The sequence below is a fragment of the Diadema antillarum genome, unplaced genomic scaffold, assembly GCF_040938485.1.
Source record: "Diadema antillarum isolate AM-2024a unplaced genomic scaffold, OU_Dant_1.0 scf00000208, whole genome shotgun sequence".
NCBI classification, from domain to species: Eukaryota; Metazoa; Echinodermata; class Echinoidea; order Diadematoida; family Diadematidae; genus Diadema; species Diadema antillarum.
Genome location: NW_027271097.1, coordinates 1565357 through 1583262, shown reverse-complemented (window position 1 = coordinate 1583262; position 17906 = coordinate 1565357). Strand labels below are relative to the sequence as shown.

The 17906-nt window shown below is 38.4% G+C and overlaps 1 protein-coding gene across 1 annotated transcript in view; it reads right to left on the bottom strand.

The window, feature by feature from the left end:
- The window catches only part of LOC139724234 (uncharacterized), a 57145-nt gene extending 40482 nt beyond the window's left edge, over positions 1-16663 (bottom strand). The window contains exons 1-4 of the mRNA XM_071635377.1: positions 16096-16663; positions 6094-6212; positions 4195-4307; positions 3208-3420 (exon numbers count right to left, since the gene is read on the bottom strand). Of these exons, the coding sequence (XP_071491478.1) occupies positions 3208-3420; positions 4195-4307; positions 6094-6212; positions 16096-16305 (655 nt within the window). The 5' untranslated portion in view covers positions 16306-16663. The remainder of the gene's footprint in view (positions 1-3207; positions 3421-4194; positions 4308-6093; positions 6213-16095) is intronic.
- Positions 16664-17906: the final 1243 nt, after the last annotated feature.

Sequence of the window (17906 nt, the reverse complement as noted above, 5' to 3'; positions counted from 1 at the left end):
CTCTCTTCTCCTTGAAATATAGCTTTATGGGGAACAGAGCTGTTTCAGGGATTTGAGACAACAAGGGTGAATTACATGACCCTAAACTACTCATAGACATTCACCATGCTACTTGCATTCATGAATCTCGAAGATCTACACAAACAGGCTGTGAATACCAGCTGTCTGTTTAGCAAAGGCACGAAGAACAAGCAGAATAGCCAGTCTACTGATTACTTGTAAAATATTGATATGACTTAATAGCACTTTGTAATGCTAAATGCTCAAGTGGTTCTGACAAAGTCTTCTTTTCTTTGTAAGGCACAACATGCCTGGTTGATATCATTTGCTGACTATTGCTAGTCACCTGGGGCGAACCACAAGGGGTCGGCATCATTCGCCCATTTCCTTGTGTGGGTGGGTAGGTAGGTGGACCAATTTATCAGGTTAGCACCCTGCTCTTTGCGATGAATGAATGAAGTAGGATCTTTTACGTGCGAGACTTGTAACTTTCTCACACTATGGACCTCCATGTTATCTCCTATCTGAGGGACAGAATGTTTTTGCTTACTAGAGGAAATGACATGATGACACAAAACATTGCTCAGTTAGACTCAATGGCAGATGTGCTACAGACTGAGCAACATCAGAGCCCTTCACTCAGATAGGGTAAAACACAAAGACTGCAAGATGAGCTGTATATCTGAATCAACACTGGAAATATCCATATCATCATTTCAATATACTAAAACTGAATTCTGTTGAATTGTGTCAAACCTTAACTACCATATTTGAAAGCTATTGGACTTCAAGTACTTTGAATATTGTACACATCAGATACAGATTTTAACAATTACAAACAGCTTTCTGTCTCCCGTGTGAGTGAGTGTGTGTGCGTGTGCGTGTGTGTGTGTGTGTGTGTGTGTGTGTGTGTGTCAAATTTAAAATGTCAGCACCCTTGTCATTGTAAGGAAATTACATGATTTACTCAATAGGTCAACAGACTAAACATCTGAACTTTCCCACAATTACCTCCGCTACGATAATGCAAAAGAAGAGAAAATTGTTCCATTCACAACAGGAGGTAAGAAATGGTGGCCCACTACTTCCCTCCTCTTCTGACAAAACAACAAAAATATCTGAACAGTAAACAGCTTCATGTTTCATTCTATTTTGGGATCCTTTTCTGTTGCTCCTCGAAGAAAGGAAAATCAGAGATAAATGGTATCAAGGACATCTCTTGCACTGAGAAAGTGGGTTTATTGTCAGTAATAGGGTCTCAAATCTCACATCCCCGAAGGCACTTAGCTACAATTCTCTCCAACAATACTGGTAATTATACCTCGCTGCATTCATAAAGGTCGGGGTATTACTGAATTGACTTGGATGTGTACCAAAATCCTGAGAATTGTGCTTTATGCTTCTGAAGCTGGCTCACAGCCAAGAGAAAAAGCTGTACTTATAATTCAGTAATTTACATTTGTGAGTAAAAGTCAACAAAGAATAAAGGATGATTAGGAAAACATAAACTGAAATCTCATTCTTAATCTTTGAAGAAACAATTTAAATATCAACAAAGTAGGGATTATTTCTTTGAAGGCTCAGTAATTATACGTTGTTCCATGCTAATTTTGTTTAACACAGTACACTGCATGTGTACCAAGCCTTCATGCACAAATTACGGCCGTTTGCTTGTTGTTGTTTTTTCCGTAAGTAGCAAAATTCAAACTAAGTCAAATGGAATAAATCAATGTTGTACTAAACAATGGGTTATTAGGTAGGCTGTTGGAAATGGAGGGGACTTATGAAGAATTAAACCTGTATAACTGCAGTGCCCTCAGACACATACACAAAAAGAAATCCAACAAATATCTGAGCAAATTACAAAATCATGTAGAGTTATACCTCACAATCACAAGACCATAACAGGAAAGAAATTAGGCCCAAAGCACCAAATCCTCTTTTCTAGTAGGTATGTTAGGATTAATCTTTATAAGGAACAAGCTTTGTGGAGCGTTGAATGAAGATGTTATCAGGTCCGTTGTCCTTTAATGGCCGTTAAATTTATCGGCCTTGGGTGAGCGATACTTGCAAACAATTGGTTTGAAATCAATTCACAACACGTTTATCTTGCCCTGCATCTTGGGACTGTGTCAAATTCTGATCAAAGGAGTTCAATAAGTTCTTCAAAGCAAGCCTTCAGCAGTAATTGTGCAAGCACACGTGTTTGAGTGTGTGTGTGTGTGTGTGTGTGTGTGTGTGTTAGGGGATGGAAGTTGGGTACAAGGGTTGCACAGACAAAAACTATTTTACAGATAAGTCTTGCACAGACGTAAACTACTTTACAGACAAGAGATCTTGTGGGTCAAGAACTTGTACTTGAGTGTGATGCAAACTTCTGGGGAAGATGGGTGATTGCTTTTCGTTTACCAACAACGCGAAAAAGAGATGACACTTTCATGAAAGGTACTATGCCTTATCTGTCTTAAACCTGTCAAAGTTTGATTTCAATTCACTGCTTAATTTCTAGGGAGTTCCCCGACCCCACCCCACAGACCTGTTGTTACCACACACAAGTTCAAACCTGGCTAGAACTCATAATCTTCATCCAAAGCATGTATCATGTACCTTTCAAACTTGACTCAACTTGTCCTGGATCTCCATGTTTATTTTTTTCTTTTTCAAAATAAATCTGTTGACTTTTTTTTTTCTAAGGGTAAATCCCACATCCCATTCCAACAACAACAACAACAACAACAACAACAAAATAGACAAATATACAAACAGATTTCTAAAAAAAACAAACAAACAAACAATAATAATAATAATAATAAAAGGTTCCAAAATGAAATCAAAGGTGCCACTGACCACTGTGGGATAATTAATGAACAACTTTTGTTCTTTAACTGCGGCACTGATATAAACGACACAAACTTGGCAACTTTGGGCCATGCAGTTCTGGAATAACTTTGACACTCCATAAAATTAATCACTACTGGGACCCTGCAAAATGGATCTGAAGGTTTAATAGGAAACTACAATTTTTCATCATCATTTTGTTCTGGTTGTTCCAGCAAGTAGGGGCCTACACTTACGATTTTAAAACCCTTGTAAGTCAGAGCTATATGAAAGTTTGAATTAAGAAGCAAAAATATATTTAAACAATTTAAGAAAACACAACTTGCTGCCACAATATGACAGATCTGATCTTTGTAATCAAATACTGACCTGTTAATACGTCCACCATACGGGCTCCATCTACACACAGGTCAGCGAGGAGAGACATCATGTGTCGGCGTGCGCGCCGTGTCAGGTCCCCACGTCTGCTCAGGAACCAAACGTGATCCGCACCTTCGGCACACGTGCCATCACTATCCAGCAGGTAACAGCTGTACACCAAGGCATGGTCAACGTAATCCGTGTAAATGACCCAGTAATCCTCTGAAAAAAAAAAAGAGAGTTGGATAACAGCACATGTCCTTAAACAGAATATACTGTATAATTGGCGAAAACAAACTAAACAACAAATTGACGATATTGCATTTGTTGCAAGATAAACATCTCGGTTTAAATTTTGAAATCTACTTAACAGTGAAGCTTAACTTAGTTCAAATCATTGAGCGGCAAGTTTTTAATAATTGATCTGGTACTTTATTGTACATGTACTTATAGGTTTCACAGCTTGTAGACAAATCTAACATGTACCTGAATGGGTGGTGTAATTGCATGTTACACACGGAAACATCACTGAACTTTTTCTTTCACATACTAGGATAATGGAAGCAAATCTTTATTTTATTAGATCTACGTACAGTAGGCCTACCTGTTATTACTGACAAAAACAACAAATTAATGAGGCCAGACCATTTGACAATTTGACAAGCCATCCATTCATAAACTTAACATTAATGCATGGGCACAGAGATCTTCCTCTACTGGCTCTAAATTTGATTAAACCTGTTGTCTCTGAAAACTGGATGGACTTTCTATACCCATGAATACACGGCACAAGCAGTCTACTACAGCAGGGTTGAGGGTCAAAAAAATTATGCGGCTTCTTAGAATTGCCCTCATGTAGTCGAGCCTCAAGCTTTGTTTGGTCTTACGTCTTTCATTTTCAGATCACCTTTACAACATATATGCTTGCAAAAAAAAATTGAGTCAGTAATCTTTGGGTGATGGTCAATCTTAACTGCTCCGTAATCGTCATCTGACCTGGCAAGACATCAACTCCTCGAGGCTGCAAAAGGAGCTTGGAAGAGATGGCAGATCCTTCCGGAACGAAGGCATCTGCTTCAAACTGCACACTGCTCTCGCAGCCATCTTGCCTGTAACAACACAAGAAGATATCGAGCCACATAAATGTCAGCTTGTGTAGCTTTGTCATATAATGCATCAACTTATTTTGTCATGGAATATGCATTACTGTGACAATGATGCACTTTTCAAGCTACAATTTTACAAGGAATAGTTATGGCTGTGCAACAGCAATGAAAGTACGTGGGACTGTAAAACAATTACGGTCGGTTTTGTACAAACTAACCTGGGTATTGTCTAAATTAAGTTGTTATTAGTCGACAGAACTCTTTGAAAATGCGAATAAACTTAGGCTTACGTCAGTTTAAAAACAGTAAACACGCAGAGTAAAAGTGTAGGGCCTACATTGACTGCCCTTCGTTCAGTCTTCGCGCATCGCTACTGCAGCGAGCAGTTGGCACTTGGCAGGCGATCGAGGTCCGAGGCGAAGGCCAGGCGCGCTAGTTTGCATGCATAGCGCGGCTGCGCCAGCGCAGCGTGCGCGAAACCTAGCTCTGTACCTCGCAACGAAAGTTTTAGAGAATTTTTTTTTGTAACGTTAGCCTCTCTCTCAAGAGTCGGATCCAATATCACGGAAAATTTAAGGTTGATAACGTGTTTCGCAGTTCAACCTTCGAAACGGACGAAGATTTCATCGCGCAAGGTATGCCTTCGAGGTGTCTATAATAGACCCAGTCTACGTCATATTATTCTTTTCTGTTTGATCGTTTGTGTCTTTGGAAGAAGTACAAGCTCCAACTATTAAAATAGGGATATTCGGGCCCATAATTTTTTTAAAGACCGACGTCACATGACTATCCTGATGACTATTGCAGATGTTCATCGTATTTGTCACCGGATTTGGCATCCATACTGTCTATGTTGTCGTTATGAAGCTATCTAGATAATGCAAGTTGATTGCTAGGATGATACCAAATCTCTGTCTGGAACAGTGTAGGCCTACAAAATGCTGCTAAATCATGGCCGCTGCGGCAAGGTGGTGTGAAGCGGGCGGAGCACAGAACTTGAAGTGGTACTGGTACCCGATGGTGTGAGCGGACGCCCAGGAGAGCTTAGAGGCGTGTGATTGGACGAAAGTTTTGTTTAATAGCCTCTGCACGAGCCGCTCGGTCGTTGTGGTTGCCAATGATGTTCAAAGTGTACTTTACAGTGTGTGCACTAGTCATATTCGGAGCCGACCCAATCAAGCCAGACTGTTAGATTGGGATAAGACTTACGATAGTTTTTAGTGCATTTTTTTTTTCATGAGCTTAAAACTTAAATCACTTTTTTTTTTTCAAGGTTGTTTTTCTTCCATTTTGATACCCGATCATTGCATTGCCATGTACACTTGTTTTGATTTGTTAACTGTTCTTGTTGCTGCAGTTCTTGTGGGGCTATCACGCTCCTGGGGAGATGGCTGGTAATGGACTAATTTCTACGGTGAACATTATCATTTATAGTGATTGAATGACGCAAAGAAATGATCATTTAAAACGAATTACTCTGCATGGGTATATCACCGATGTATTGGGATTCATAATAGTTGCTCGTAACGAACAAAAACCATTCGGGCAGTCTTACAATTTCACCCCCGAAACTTTATCATTGCACGATTTCTCGCCTTGAACGACCATTTTTTTTTTCTAATTTGATGCATCTTAACGGATGCTAGAAAAAAAACACCATCAAAACATAGCAGTCAAGGTTAATGTCTAAGTTTAAGTCACGCACGCGCGAAATTAATGACTACAGCTAGGTGTATCAGTCAAATCAAAACTCATACATCAAAATGTAATGAGTCGAAAAATAACTAACGAGATTCGTTGTGTAGTCATTCCTAGAGAGCCATCCTCGTTGAGGGTGTAGTGCGACCTGCGATGAAACGGAGCGCCAGAAGCTTCGGCATGAGCCACAGTGAACCAGGTCCCTTCGTACTGGGGAAAAAAAAATCAGACAAAAAACAAATGCTGAAGATTTATCTCTTTCGTATTCTATGCGTAGAAAATGGAAATGATATAGCGTTCGTACTTATGCAAAAATAGAAATATAGATTTTCCAAAGACGAGTTAGTATTATCAGTTAGAACAATGATTCTTAAGACACGCAAAAAATCGAAAGAACACATGGTCATATGCGAAAATGAAGTTACTTGAAGCTAGTCTAATGATTGAGTTAAAAAATGACAATGAATAAATCGAAAGCATCCGATTGATAACCCTTTCTGTATCACAGACTTTGAACAGAGTGCATAATTATGCTATGTGGCAGCGTTTCTGTGTCACTCTGTACTCGTATAACACACAAGGGGTTAAGAATGCATGCACTGAGAGTGTACTATGCTTCCGACTAACGTTTCCTAAGAACGTTGACACAGGTGCTTACTGTAGTCACAGAAAAGATAACACCATTATGCTACAACCAACTTCCGGTTTTCCTGCAGAGCGCGTGCCTAGCGACAATTCCCATATGGTGCCCCCTCGTATAAACAGGGACATTCCTAATCTGACTGTAGCTATTTAGATACTGCTAAACTAAAAAAAAAAAGTTATTTCAATCCTAGTTTTCCTTAGGTTATCAGTGAAAAATGACATCTGTATACGTCAAATGCAAGACAGGTATAACTACACCAACACTGCTTGGTAAGGATCACGGTTTCGACAGACCAAACCAGACACTCTATAATATCATTTTTCAACTTAAAGCCCTGGGCTAAAAAACAGAGAATTTTTAGTTCGAACCTAACAGTGTCGTATAAAAGAGTACATTAAAATGCCGGAACTACATTAAAAAAAAACACACCGGAAGAGACTATTCTGATTCTAGAAAAAGAGGCCATATTACGATAAAATCGAGACAGGTCCTAGACTCATTTCTTATCCCTTGGCTGTTTTGATGAAAATCCTGCAAGAATAAAATTATGAAATATTGGTCCAACAAGTTAATAACTTGTAATGATGGTCAAGACAAAAGTATTCGAATCTCGTGTCGACTCCACATTAGAGAGAACCACACATCACGTCATGAAACACGTCATTTTTGTCTTGTTCTTGTGTTAAAACTGCATGTCTTGAACACCAAGGTCAGAGTATAAGTCTCAAACTTGCCGTTGGTTTGGGCACCCCTCCCCTTGCCCCTCCCCCCCCCCCCCTAAATCCAAGTCCATACCACAGCGAGTAATTCCAAGATCTTCTGTGGCCCAACTTTGAGCTTTATAGCCTGCTCAGTAATCTGTTTTGCACTATCAGCTTCTATTTCATTTATACTAAACCAAACAGTAGATTAAACCAAACAGATATCTATTCATGCACAAGATCTGAGCAACAGTGATAGTTCGTTAGCGTTATCGAACGACATTGAACGGAGGGTCCGCAATAAGGTCATAACTTTTTAGACTGTACTCAATGTAATAATATGACACAGAAAGAAAAAAGGAAATTCTTCCTTGAGATAGCTTTCAGCAGTGTACCTCAAACATTGTCACACGAGTCAATACAAATAATTCTTTCTTTTTTCTGACGTAGATTTCAGTCAGGAATATCAAACATTGCCAAAGAAAGTTTGCGTTGTCTGGCATTCACGGACAAGGAATAAAGAATAAAAATCAGACACAAAAATGTGGGTCCGTCGAGTAAACACAGTCTGTTTTCCGTCCTGATTTGTATTATTTGGGTCCTTTTCCCCCATTCGGATCCAGGGTCTGAAAGGACCTCGCGGAAAAGCAATTATATAGAAAATTTGTTTTGCCTTAGGTGCTGGGAACTGTTTTTCTGGGGGGGGGGGGGGGGACTTCTCGTTCCAGTGTCATGATATTATTAGCACGCAATCTCCTGCTTCTGACGGCATGGTGGTTTCAAATGAAGTTTTATCGCAAACCGTGTTAAATCCATTCTTGTTAAGTGGAGATATTTGTGATTAAAGCTGCTGAAAAAATACAGAAAATGAAGAAAATACACGATACTTTACATTAATTATAACTTCTAGAATATTTCTTGTTATGTTACAAGTGAGGTATTACCGGAAAGGTTTAATTTTGCTCTATCTGATGATGGACTTACATTGTACTTTGAAATGTTTAAAAAGGTGCTTAGCTCATTTTGCAATAAAACTCCTCAAATAGACATACTGTACATAAGGAGATCACGTGATGGGGTGCTCTTTAAGCTTTCAATTCAATTGATATTTATTTCCTTCATTCCAACAACAACAACAACAACAACAAGATATAAAATACAAAGCATACAGTTCACTACTATTTTGTATCATTTTGTTGGAACACATAATAGTGATAAGGATCATAAAGTATTATCATAAACACTGCGTGCAATTACGTGAAATAACAAGAATAGCAATGCATACTTTGAAAGACTGACAAAAAAAAGTAGATATATAACAATGGAAAAAGTCGTCCACTGACAAGCAAAGCTTGTGGGACGTGGATTACTTTAACACGTGGATACTCAATTATCATCGAAGAAGTATTCATATACAGCAGGTAGCAAAAATGTCATAATGATAAACAACAGCTATTAAAAAAAAATACAATTCACACATTAAGACACTGTCATCAAACAAGCTACACACACACATACACACACACACACTCACACACACACACACACACACACACACACACACACATATATATATATATATATATATATATATATATATATATATATACTAGGAATTGTTGCATTAATGCTGCATTCCTCGGTAAAATATATTTCCATAATCATTTCTGTCGTCTTTGATAAATGAAGGGTAGTTTTCATCGAAAAGCGGGGAAAACTTCATTGATATACAGCGTAAAACATTATTTATGATAACGGCAGTTTCACATTGTGTGCACACACAATATATCGATCACTCAATCACAATCGGTCATGCACTAAACTGAATCGGGCAATGAAAACTTTGTCCCATTTTTTCCGATTGTTCAACATGCAAAAAGAAAGCTACTAAAAATAATGTTCTTACCTATATTTTACTCACTTCAAACCAATTCTCAGTAACAGTAATTATTGCCATACATAATCCATTTGTAGTTTCTTGTCGTTTATTTTCATAGATGTACAATATTACTGAAGGTAGGTTAAAATAAAATTGTTGCACTTTACAACTGACTATTCTTAGTGAGCATGAACTCAAACCATAAACAAAACAAGTCAATAAAGCAGTGATGTAGGAGTGTATACATACTGTTAAGACATGATAAGCTGACATAAAAGTATATCAACTCATTTGATTGCGAGTTAATCTTTCTGGTTGATTTAAATCATTAACAAATCTGTATAGATTTTCACTCACAATGTGCAACATTAGTCACTTTAAAATCACACCCTTTTGTATTTTGTGTGAGTGACTTTGAGTATGCGAGTGCGTGTGTTTGCTTTGGTGTTACCAAATTTCTTTTCTTTTCTTTTCTTTTTTTTTTTTGCTCTCCTGTTACTCTCACATTAATGACTGTACATATAAAAATAGATAAAATTAAATATAACATTTATGTAGTGTCTAGGCAATCTCAATGAGGGGGCCACAACGCTCTACTTTTGAGGATTAATCGGGGAGGGGGATTCCGACCGTCGCTATTTCGTTTATTGTGTCTTTTAAACGTATTTACCAATCGTATTACCCGTCTCCGCTTTGCAAAATTTAATACGGAGGGTAAAGAAAGTTATTTGGGAATCATTAAAAGTCTCGTCTGCTAAACACAAATGAACAGTAGGCATGTTATGCACACCAACTTTTGGAGAGCTCAGAAAAATTACTATTCACCAAGGACATCGTTATTTGCGTGAACGGACCCGGAGTAAAAGCTGAGCATACATTTCCGAGCTTTAAAACACGTGCACACACCATCAAATGAGAGAAGGAAAGTTGCACGTGTATATGCCACGTCGAAAAAAAAACGCCTGTCCTATAATGTAGAGCTTTATATCTTCGTTCGTTTAAAAATTTATGAGACCTAATTTGTCTTCACGCATGCACACATCCTAACGTAACGTTGATAAATGCCTTAATGACGAATTATTTGCGGACAAAATACCCTTACATTAACTCAATCATTGTGCTCTATTTCCTGGTCACTGGCTCCACCACACAAAGCTGCTTCCTTTTCAAATCTTCAACCAAATTGCCCTAAATTCAAGAGATCATTATAATGCTTATATCAAGCTGGGAAATGCGTTCACAGAGAATATAGCCTTTCAAAATTTCAAACAAAACTACCGAAATTCAAGCAATTTATCATACCCCAGCTTTTCCTGGGAAATAAGTTTACACGGAATGCTTCCCATTCAAGAAGCCAACAAGTGTTACATCATGTTCGGAGGTCAACGGGATAAAGCTGAACAAAAACTAGCAGAATCTACAAAATTGTTGATGATGTACTTCAGAGTAATTTACCTAATGATTATATAGTACTCGGCTTCCTGTGATTTGAGTTTCTACGACTTCATGACGCTGTATCTCCTTTATGTGCAGTGACCCGAACCCGTACAAATCTAATCTTTGTATACCATATACTATATAGCCAGTCTCACATGGGCGATTATCATACCACCCTTTCGTTGAACTGGAAACGATTTTCATGAAACCCTAGCGTCCTTCGGGCTATTGTTCCGATTCTGCTTTGTCTAATCGAGGACACGGGGCTGAAAGATTCGACGGACACTTATCCAATCTTTTTTTTCTAATGAGAGCTTGACCGCTTCATACGAAGAACAAATAGACAAAAGGACACAACGTCCACTTTAGGTCTTTCGCCAGCAGAATGCACTGTGTGGTCAATACACAGAAACGTTTCTTTGCAGTATTGCCTGGGGAGATATTGAATCTAATTTAAAAAAAAAATGAAGGGGTACAACCAGAGCAGTAAGGGTTTCTTTATATACAATTAGACCGAAACAAATATGAAAGTTATTGAATTTTAAAGTTTCTCATACTGTTGATATTTTCAAGGATACTGATATTTCGGTCAGGCCCATTAGATATCTATGATGTGAACCAGATATAGGAAAGGAGATAATCTAAAAAAAAAAAATCGTACAAGGGCAATGAGACTGCGCCAAATACATTCCAAAATGATATTATGCGCATATATATATATATATATATATATATATATATGTGTGTGTGTGTGTGTCAAGTTAAAACATATGGATATATTTATTCACGTGGCTTTTATATTCATGATGATTTTATGTCTTTGCATCTCCCATATCATGTCCAGAAATTCATTTACATAATATGCATCAAAATAAATTTGGGAGAACTATAAAATATACTTAGACATACGTGGAGAACGGAGACTAGAGATGCACCAGCCAACGAACAATAATGAACGAGGGAATGAAATCAATTGTCAAATATATCCAGAGTACTTGCACGCAAAGGAACCAGCGACCTTGGAGTAGTATTATGATCCAAAACTTCATACATGGAGGAATAATTAACAACGTGAATATCTTGAAATATGATAAAGAGATGACGAGAAGGGGGAGTTGTGTGATATCATTTCCTTTAATTTCCAGTCATAGATTCTTTCAGCTATTCTTGTTTCACTGAAGTTTTCACGGTCGTCTCCCGAAGGAATTCAGGCCCCTCGATGGCTTTGATACAGATATCGCTTTTCGGAGTAGCGAAACCTGTCATGCATGGCGGTGACCAGAAATAGGGCCTTTTGAAACTGGATAGTGTAAATTTTGGCTCAGGGCCAAAAACTTTGCAATTTAGAGTTCACCACCGCCTTACCTGAGTAGAGATAATCGACAGATCAAGATGCGTGGCAACGGTTAAAGGTTCGTTAATCCGAAAACGAAATAAGATTCGTTATTCCAAAGGTTCGTTAATCCGAAAAAAAAAAATCGTTTCCAGAGTTCGTTATTCCGAAGGTTCGTTAATCCAAAAACGAAATATAATTCCGAAGGTTCGATAATGCGCACTTTCTATTTTCGAAACAACGAACCTTTTTTCATTTTCGAATTAACGAACCTTCGGAATAACCAACCTCCGGAGTAACGCCATAATTTATCAGATTAACAAACCCTATTACATTTTCGGAATAACGAACATCTTGGTCCAGGGAATTTGAGTGTTTAGGAATAACAAACTTTATTGAATTTTTGGATTAATGAAACTTCGGATTAATGAGCATAACCCGAAGTAACAACGAGAAAATATCGCGCTTGAGATCTTGCATATAATGTAATCTGTTCGTGATTATCATTTCATTCATTCATTTTGTTGAATTTTCAACAAATTATATTTGTAGCATACATCTACACATCAAACAATGCTTTAAAAATGAAAACCCTTTTAATAGAGAGTGAACTTTACACGATTATATAAGGTTGCAGAATGTACTTAAGTTAGTCTATATATAATCACGATAATGCCATATTTATTATGTGAAAAATCCGATAAATTTCGGTGCATAGACCTGGAGAATGACTAAGTGTGTGCGACCGTTTGTGTGTATATATGTGTGTGTGTCTTTAAGGTGATGTCACTATATTAGATGAAATAAAAACAGCAGAGATATGCCATTTTCATATATTCGGCGAAAGGCCTTAACCAAGGAACGACTTCATTGACGCAGAATATAATGTGCCACAGCGCGTCACAACGAGCCGTAACTTGGATCAATGCTTTATAAGATGTCAATGATTAAGGACATTTTTACGCGTGTGTCAGATGATTTTGCTGATATAATTCTTTCCACAATACGCTCTTATCATTGTTCAGAGCGCGACCATGGTAGCCAGAGTAGTAAAGCTTTATTACTTTTATCTGTTTGCAAAGGCACCTTAACGATAATATTTACCTTTGGCTATGTATCTATGTATCTATCACGTGTGGGGGGAGGCACGTTACATGTATTGCTTTCTAGCATTACTCCCCATTTCAAGCATTTCCACATAGTTTTGATATTCTGCAAAATTGTACATTTCTTTTATCATATATTGTGATATAATTTGTGCATTCAATTTCTGTAAAATATTCATATGTTACTTCTGGGAATGGAAAAATAGATATGAAAGATGAATGAATGAATGAATGAATGAATGAATGAATGAATGAATGAATGAATGAATGAATGAATGAATGCATGAATGAATGAATTAGCAAATGAACGAATGAACGAACGAATGAATGAATGAATGAATGAATGAATGACTGAATGAATGAACGAATGAATGTATGAATGCACTTGAAGAGAATTAGGAAGAAAATGACGAAGAAAAACCACACTGTTTACAATGATTGGCATTGGGAAAGGACACGTTCTGAGAGACCACTTCTTTATCAAACACGCCTTCAGAGAAGCTGTACATTTTCAACTGAAAATAACAACATGGACTCTTTCTCTTAAGTGGCACTAGCTATATGTTCAAAGCATGCCTCTCAGTTGACCTTTTTTTTTGGGGGGGGGGCGTTTGGCACTGTGTGTTGACCTTCGATTTTTCTTTTGTTTGTATCTCATAAGAAGGTTTTTTAAAAGTATAATTTATGGAGCCTGAATACGTCAACAGATATGTAGTAGCATATCATTTGCAAAATACGCTTCGTTCAAGCGTATGGCACAATGTGGCTGGTTGATACCGTTTGCTGACTATTGCTAGTCACCTGGGGTGAACCACAAGGGGTCGGCTTCATGCGGCCGTTTTCTTGTGTGGGTGGGTATGCAAAATACGCTGATAACGATTCATCGGGGTCGTTGTGGCACAGTAGTTAAGACCAGTGGTTATCAGTCAGAAGGTCTCCGGTTCAAGTCCTCTGGCGGCACTGGTTTTATGCCCCTAGGCAAGGCTCTCTATATTCTTTGTCGAGTCCTTCGAAGAGAAGGAGACTCGCTGAATGGATCATTTCATCTTTCCCTTCATAAAATATTCCGTCCATTGCAGCTCACTCATAAACATTCATTATTTGTATACTATACACTCCTTATTGTTCTAACTTGTAGTCCCTTTACACTAGTGAAAACTGTCTACGAACTAGGAACAGAGTTCAAACCGTCTTCTATATACCCACTCGTGTGGTTAATTGTTGATCATAATCTATAAACAATATTGAAGGGCCCCATATCCGCTGAAAAGCATGAAACAGATGAGAGATTGGATGCATAGATTATCAAACATAGGAAGAGAAAGATAGAAGGAAGGGCAGAGAGAAGGAGGAGCGACATAATGACACAGAAGAATTACAGGAAGAAGGACGTAAATAATGTTACATCAGAAAACGTGAAGTCACGATACAAAACAAGGCCATCGTGACCATGCACTTCCCTCCTCTCTCTCGTTTTGCGGGCAAAGTTGAGGGAGCGGTCAAGGGTACAAATCGTGCAACAATGCCTACAACTTCGACCGAGAGGGGAAATCGAAATAATCGTGTATGCCTGCAAAATCGTAGTGTTCGGTATAGTCGGTGTTCAGCGGCTAGACTTAAAAAGTCAGTCAGTAAGTATCCATGTAGGAGACCTATTTATAAAAACTTGTTGCCTTGCTTTACAGTCATTAGATGTCTAGACGGAGGTGTAAACTGTAGAAGGCAATATATTAATGTGGAGTGCATCCATCTATCAATATTTTGAATGAACAAACTAATGGTAACGTAGTGCAGCGACAGGTCATACCGAAAGAATTCTCATTAATGAGCGGACAAAGTTTAACGATTATTTTGTGACCATTCACTTTGTGCTATCTTGGCTGTTATCTTAATTCTAGTATGTGCAATGTATGTACGAACAAAGTGAAGTGCTGCTAATACAAAATGATGTTTTAACTCTTTGAGCGCCACGTTTATTTTCTGTCCTTAGGTTTGTGTGTGGAAAGTGTGCACATTTTATTCACAGGCACAGAATGGGTTAAATAGCCTGTTGGGCATCCTCCTGCATCGCCCCAACTTTCTAACATCCTTTCTGTTCTGCCAACAAACGTCCAAAGAGCTCACATCTTACTGACGACAAGTGTTTGGATTCCATTTCTTCATTCTGAGAGATAAACATTGTTTCAAAAGGCATTCCGGAGCATTCAGGGCCCCTTGCATGAAAATAAGTTTACAATCAATGGTAACTCAGTGGTAACTCTGCAAAAGATAGCAACACTATTCCTTAATCAATCAAAGCCAATTAATTGCCGAGGGTTACCACTAATTGCAGAGTTACCATTAATTGTAAAGTTACTGTAGTTTTATGCAGCGGGGCTACTACATCACGTGACTTTGGGTTAGAACCACGTCACAAAAAAATTGGCCGTCTGTGATAACTTCTTCACATCGATCATAGAATATAGGCACATGGACTCATGTGATATTATTATTGTTCACTTACATTTGATGTTTTCCTTTTGAAAAAAGGATGAGGATGAAAAAAAAATCATGTTAACTAAGAACGATTTTTTTCATATCTGTCGATAACTCTCTATTGGTGATTGCGGAACATAATTATGACTTCCAAAACTTCAGTTTTAGTTCGCAGTCTGTGAAAGTTATTTATACTTTGTAATCATAGGGACGAAATACTCATTAGACAGAATATCTGAGGTTTTAAGTAAAAGAGTTCCAAAAAAAAGGTTGTCCATCATTATATCTATCTACCTTACATTATTTACTGACTTTTTTACCTATAGCTTGACATAAAGTATCGTCCAATGTATCTCCTTTCACTGATCTTTCTTTCAATCTATCAATATCAACCATCTATCTATCTATCTATCTATCTATCTATCTATCTATTTATCCATCAATCCATCTATCTATTTATCTATTTTTCCATCTATCCACCTTTATTATTTTGTTATCTTTTAGAACACTGCTTACCTGCAAGAGGCTGAAGTCCGGATGTGTTACAATATCAGCCACAACACAGGTACTAGGATGCATCCTGATCCCTTTTCCCGGTCCGTGCCCGACACCATTGCCCTCGCCGTGACGGGACCCGTGCGCAGCCGCCTCACCTTCGCTCACGAGCACGAGCCCGATCTCCAGAGCGACGACCAGTAAAAATAAGTGCTTCATCTTGTTCGACATCGGCAAAATTTGCCTTCTGTCAATCGACCACTGTGTGAATGTAATGCAAGTCTTCCTTGTACAGAGCAAAGGTCGCTGCTCAATCGAAAATCTTGTCGAGGTGATCAGCTTTACCAAGAATCGGATCCGTGCGTCAGCGCAAGCAGGACACCATCAGACTATTGTTTTAGTACTTTAGTTTTTACGTCCAGACGGCTTGTATGGCCGTCATACCACTTCACTTCTTATGCCCAGAATTCAGGACACACTTACGTCATTGGAGCAAATTGTTTAATGTTCACAAGCAAGCCTTGTCTTCACAAAGGGTTAAACGCTTGTCTCAGGCTTAGCACGTCCACCAAAGAGCGAGAACATTATATTCCCGACAAGACTGGCCCGTTCTTTTATTGTGAGCTCCGGGCTCTGTCGCGAGCGTGTCCCAGTGGTCCGAGGGTAAAGTCTATTGTTCGAACGATTTGCGGTACAGTTTACTCAGGACCCATTTCACATATTAAAGTTATTAACCCCATCAAAGGATTAGTACGATAATTGGGTGTGAGATAGAGGCCAGCGGAAATGATGCGCCATACTCAATGAGTAAGGATATTATTTTGCGTTACGAGCAGTCCTACTATGGGTGCATAGTATATTCAGCCACATGTAGATCAATAAATGAATGAATAATAGGTAACCCCACGCAAATAAAAAGAGCTTTATTTTTTCCAGGTACGACCTATGCTGGCGTTGAATTTCAATGCCCTTCAGCGTTATCAGGTTATTAACTTCCATGAACTCTACTAGGAAATCTGTTTTATGTTTGTTCATTCGTGTGTGTGTGGGTGGGGGGGGGGGGGGTGGGGGAGCAGGGGTTGTCTGCGTTCGTGCGTGCGCTCCATACTCGAATGTGGATTTAATGTGTGGCTCAGAACGACGGCGCACTAAGGAGTAATATTTGGCCGAACGAAGTTTTCTAACATGGCCGTACAGATGCATCGTACGAGTGGATTAGAACTATGCTTGGATGCTTGCTTCAATTGCATCTCTTACGTTTGTGGAAGTCATTGAATGTACAACTATACACCTCAAGTCAGAAAATTAAAGATCACTGAGATTCTGTGATTCACTTTCTCTCCCCTTGAAATAAGAAGGGAACAGAAGAAAAAAAAAGTCGAATTTGCGTTGTTTTCTAGAAAAAATGCTCTCATATGATTGTCTATGTTCGACCTTTAAAAAATGCATATTATCTAAATAACAGGGTTTTTTTTCTCCTCATCGTCTTATAACAGCCTTAACCAATACAGTGTACTACGAAAGTAAATCCAGAAATATTTGATGCAGATGTCGTATGTCTAGATGTAAACTTTATCACTCTTTAACAGCTGTTCACCCCATGCTCACACACACATGCACACACATTCAAGATAATAAAGCTTCCCATTTGTTATACACGGGCAGAAAAGGTGCCCCAAGCAGCGGGTGGATCCAATCTCTTTTATGGACTTTAAGTCACATGTACTTCGACCACTTCAAGAGGGCAGCATTTACATGTGATTCTCTTAAACCATTAAAGCTATTGAGATTGAGAAGCCACGAGATAAGTACACTGTAAATTGGTGGCGAGG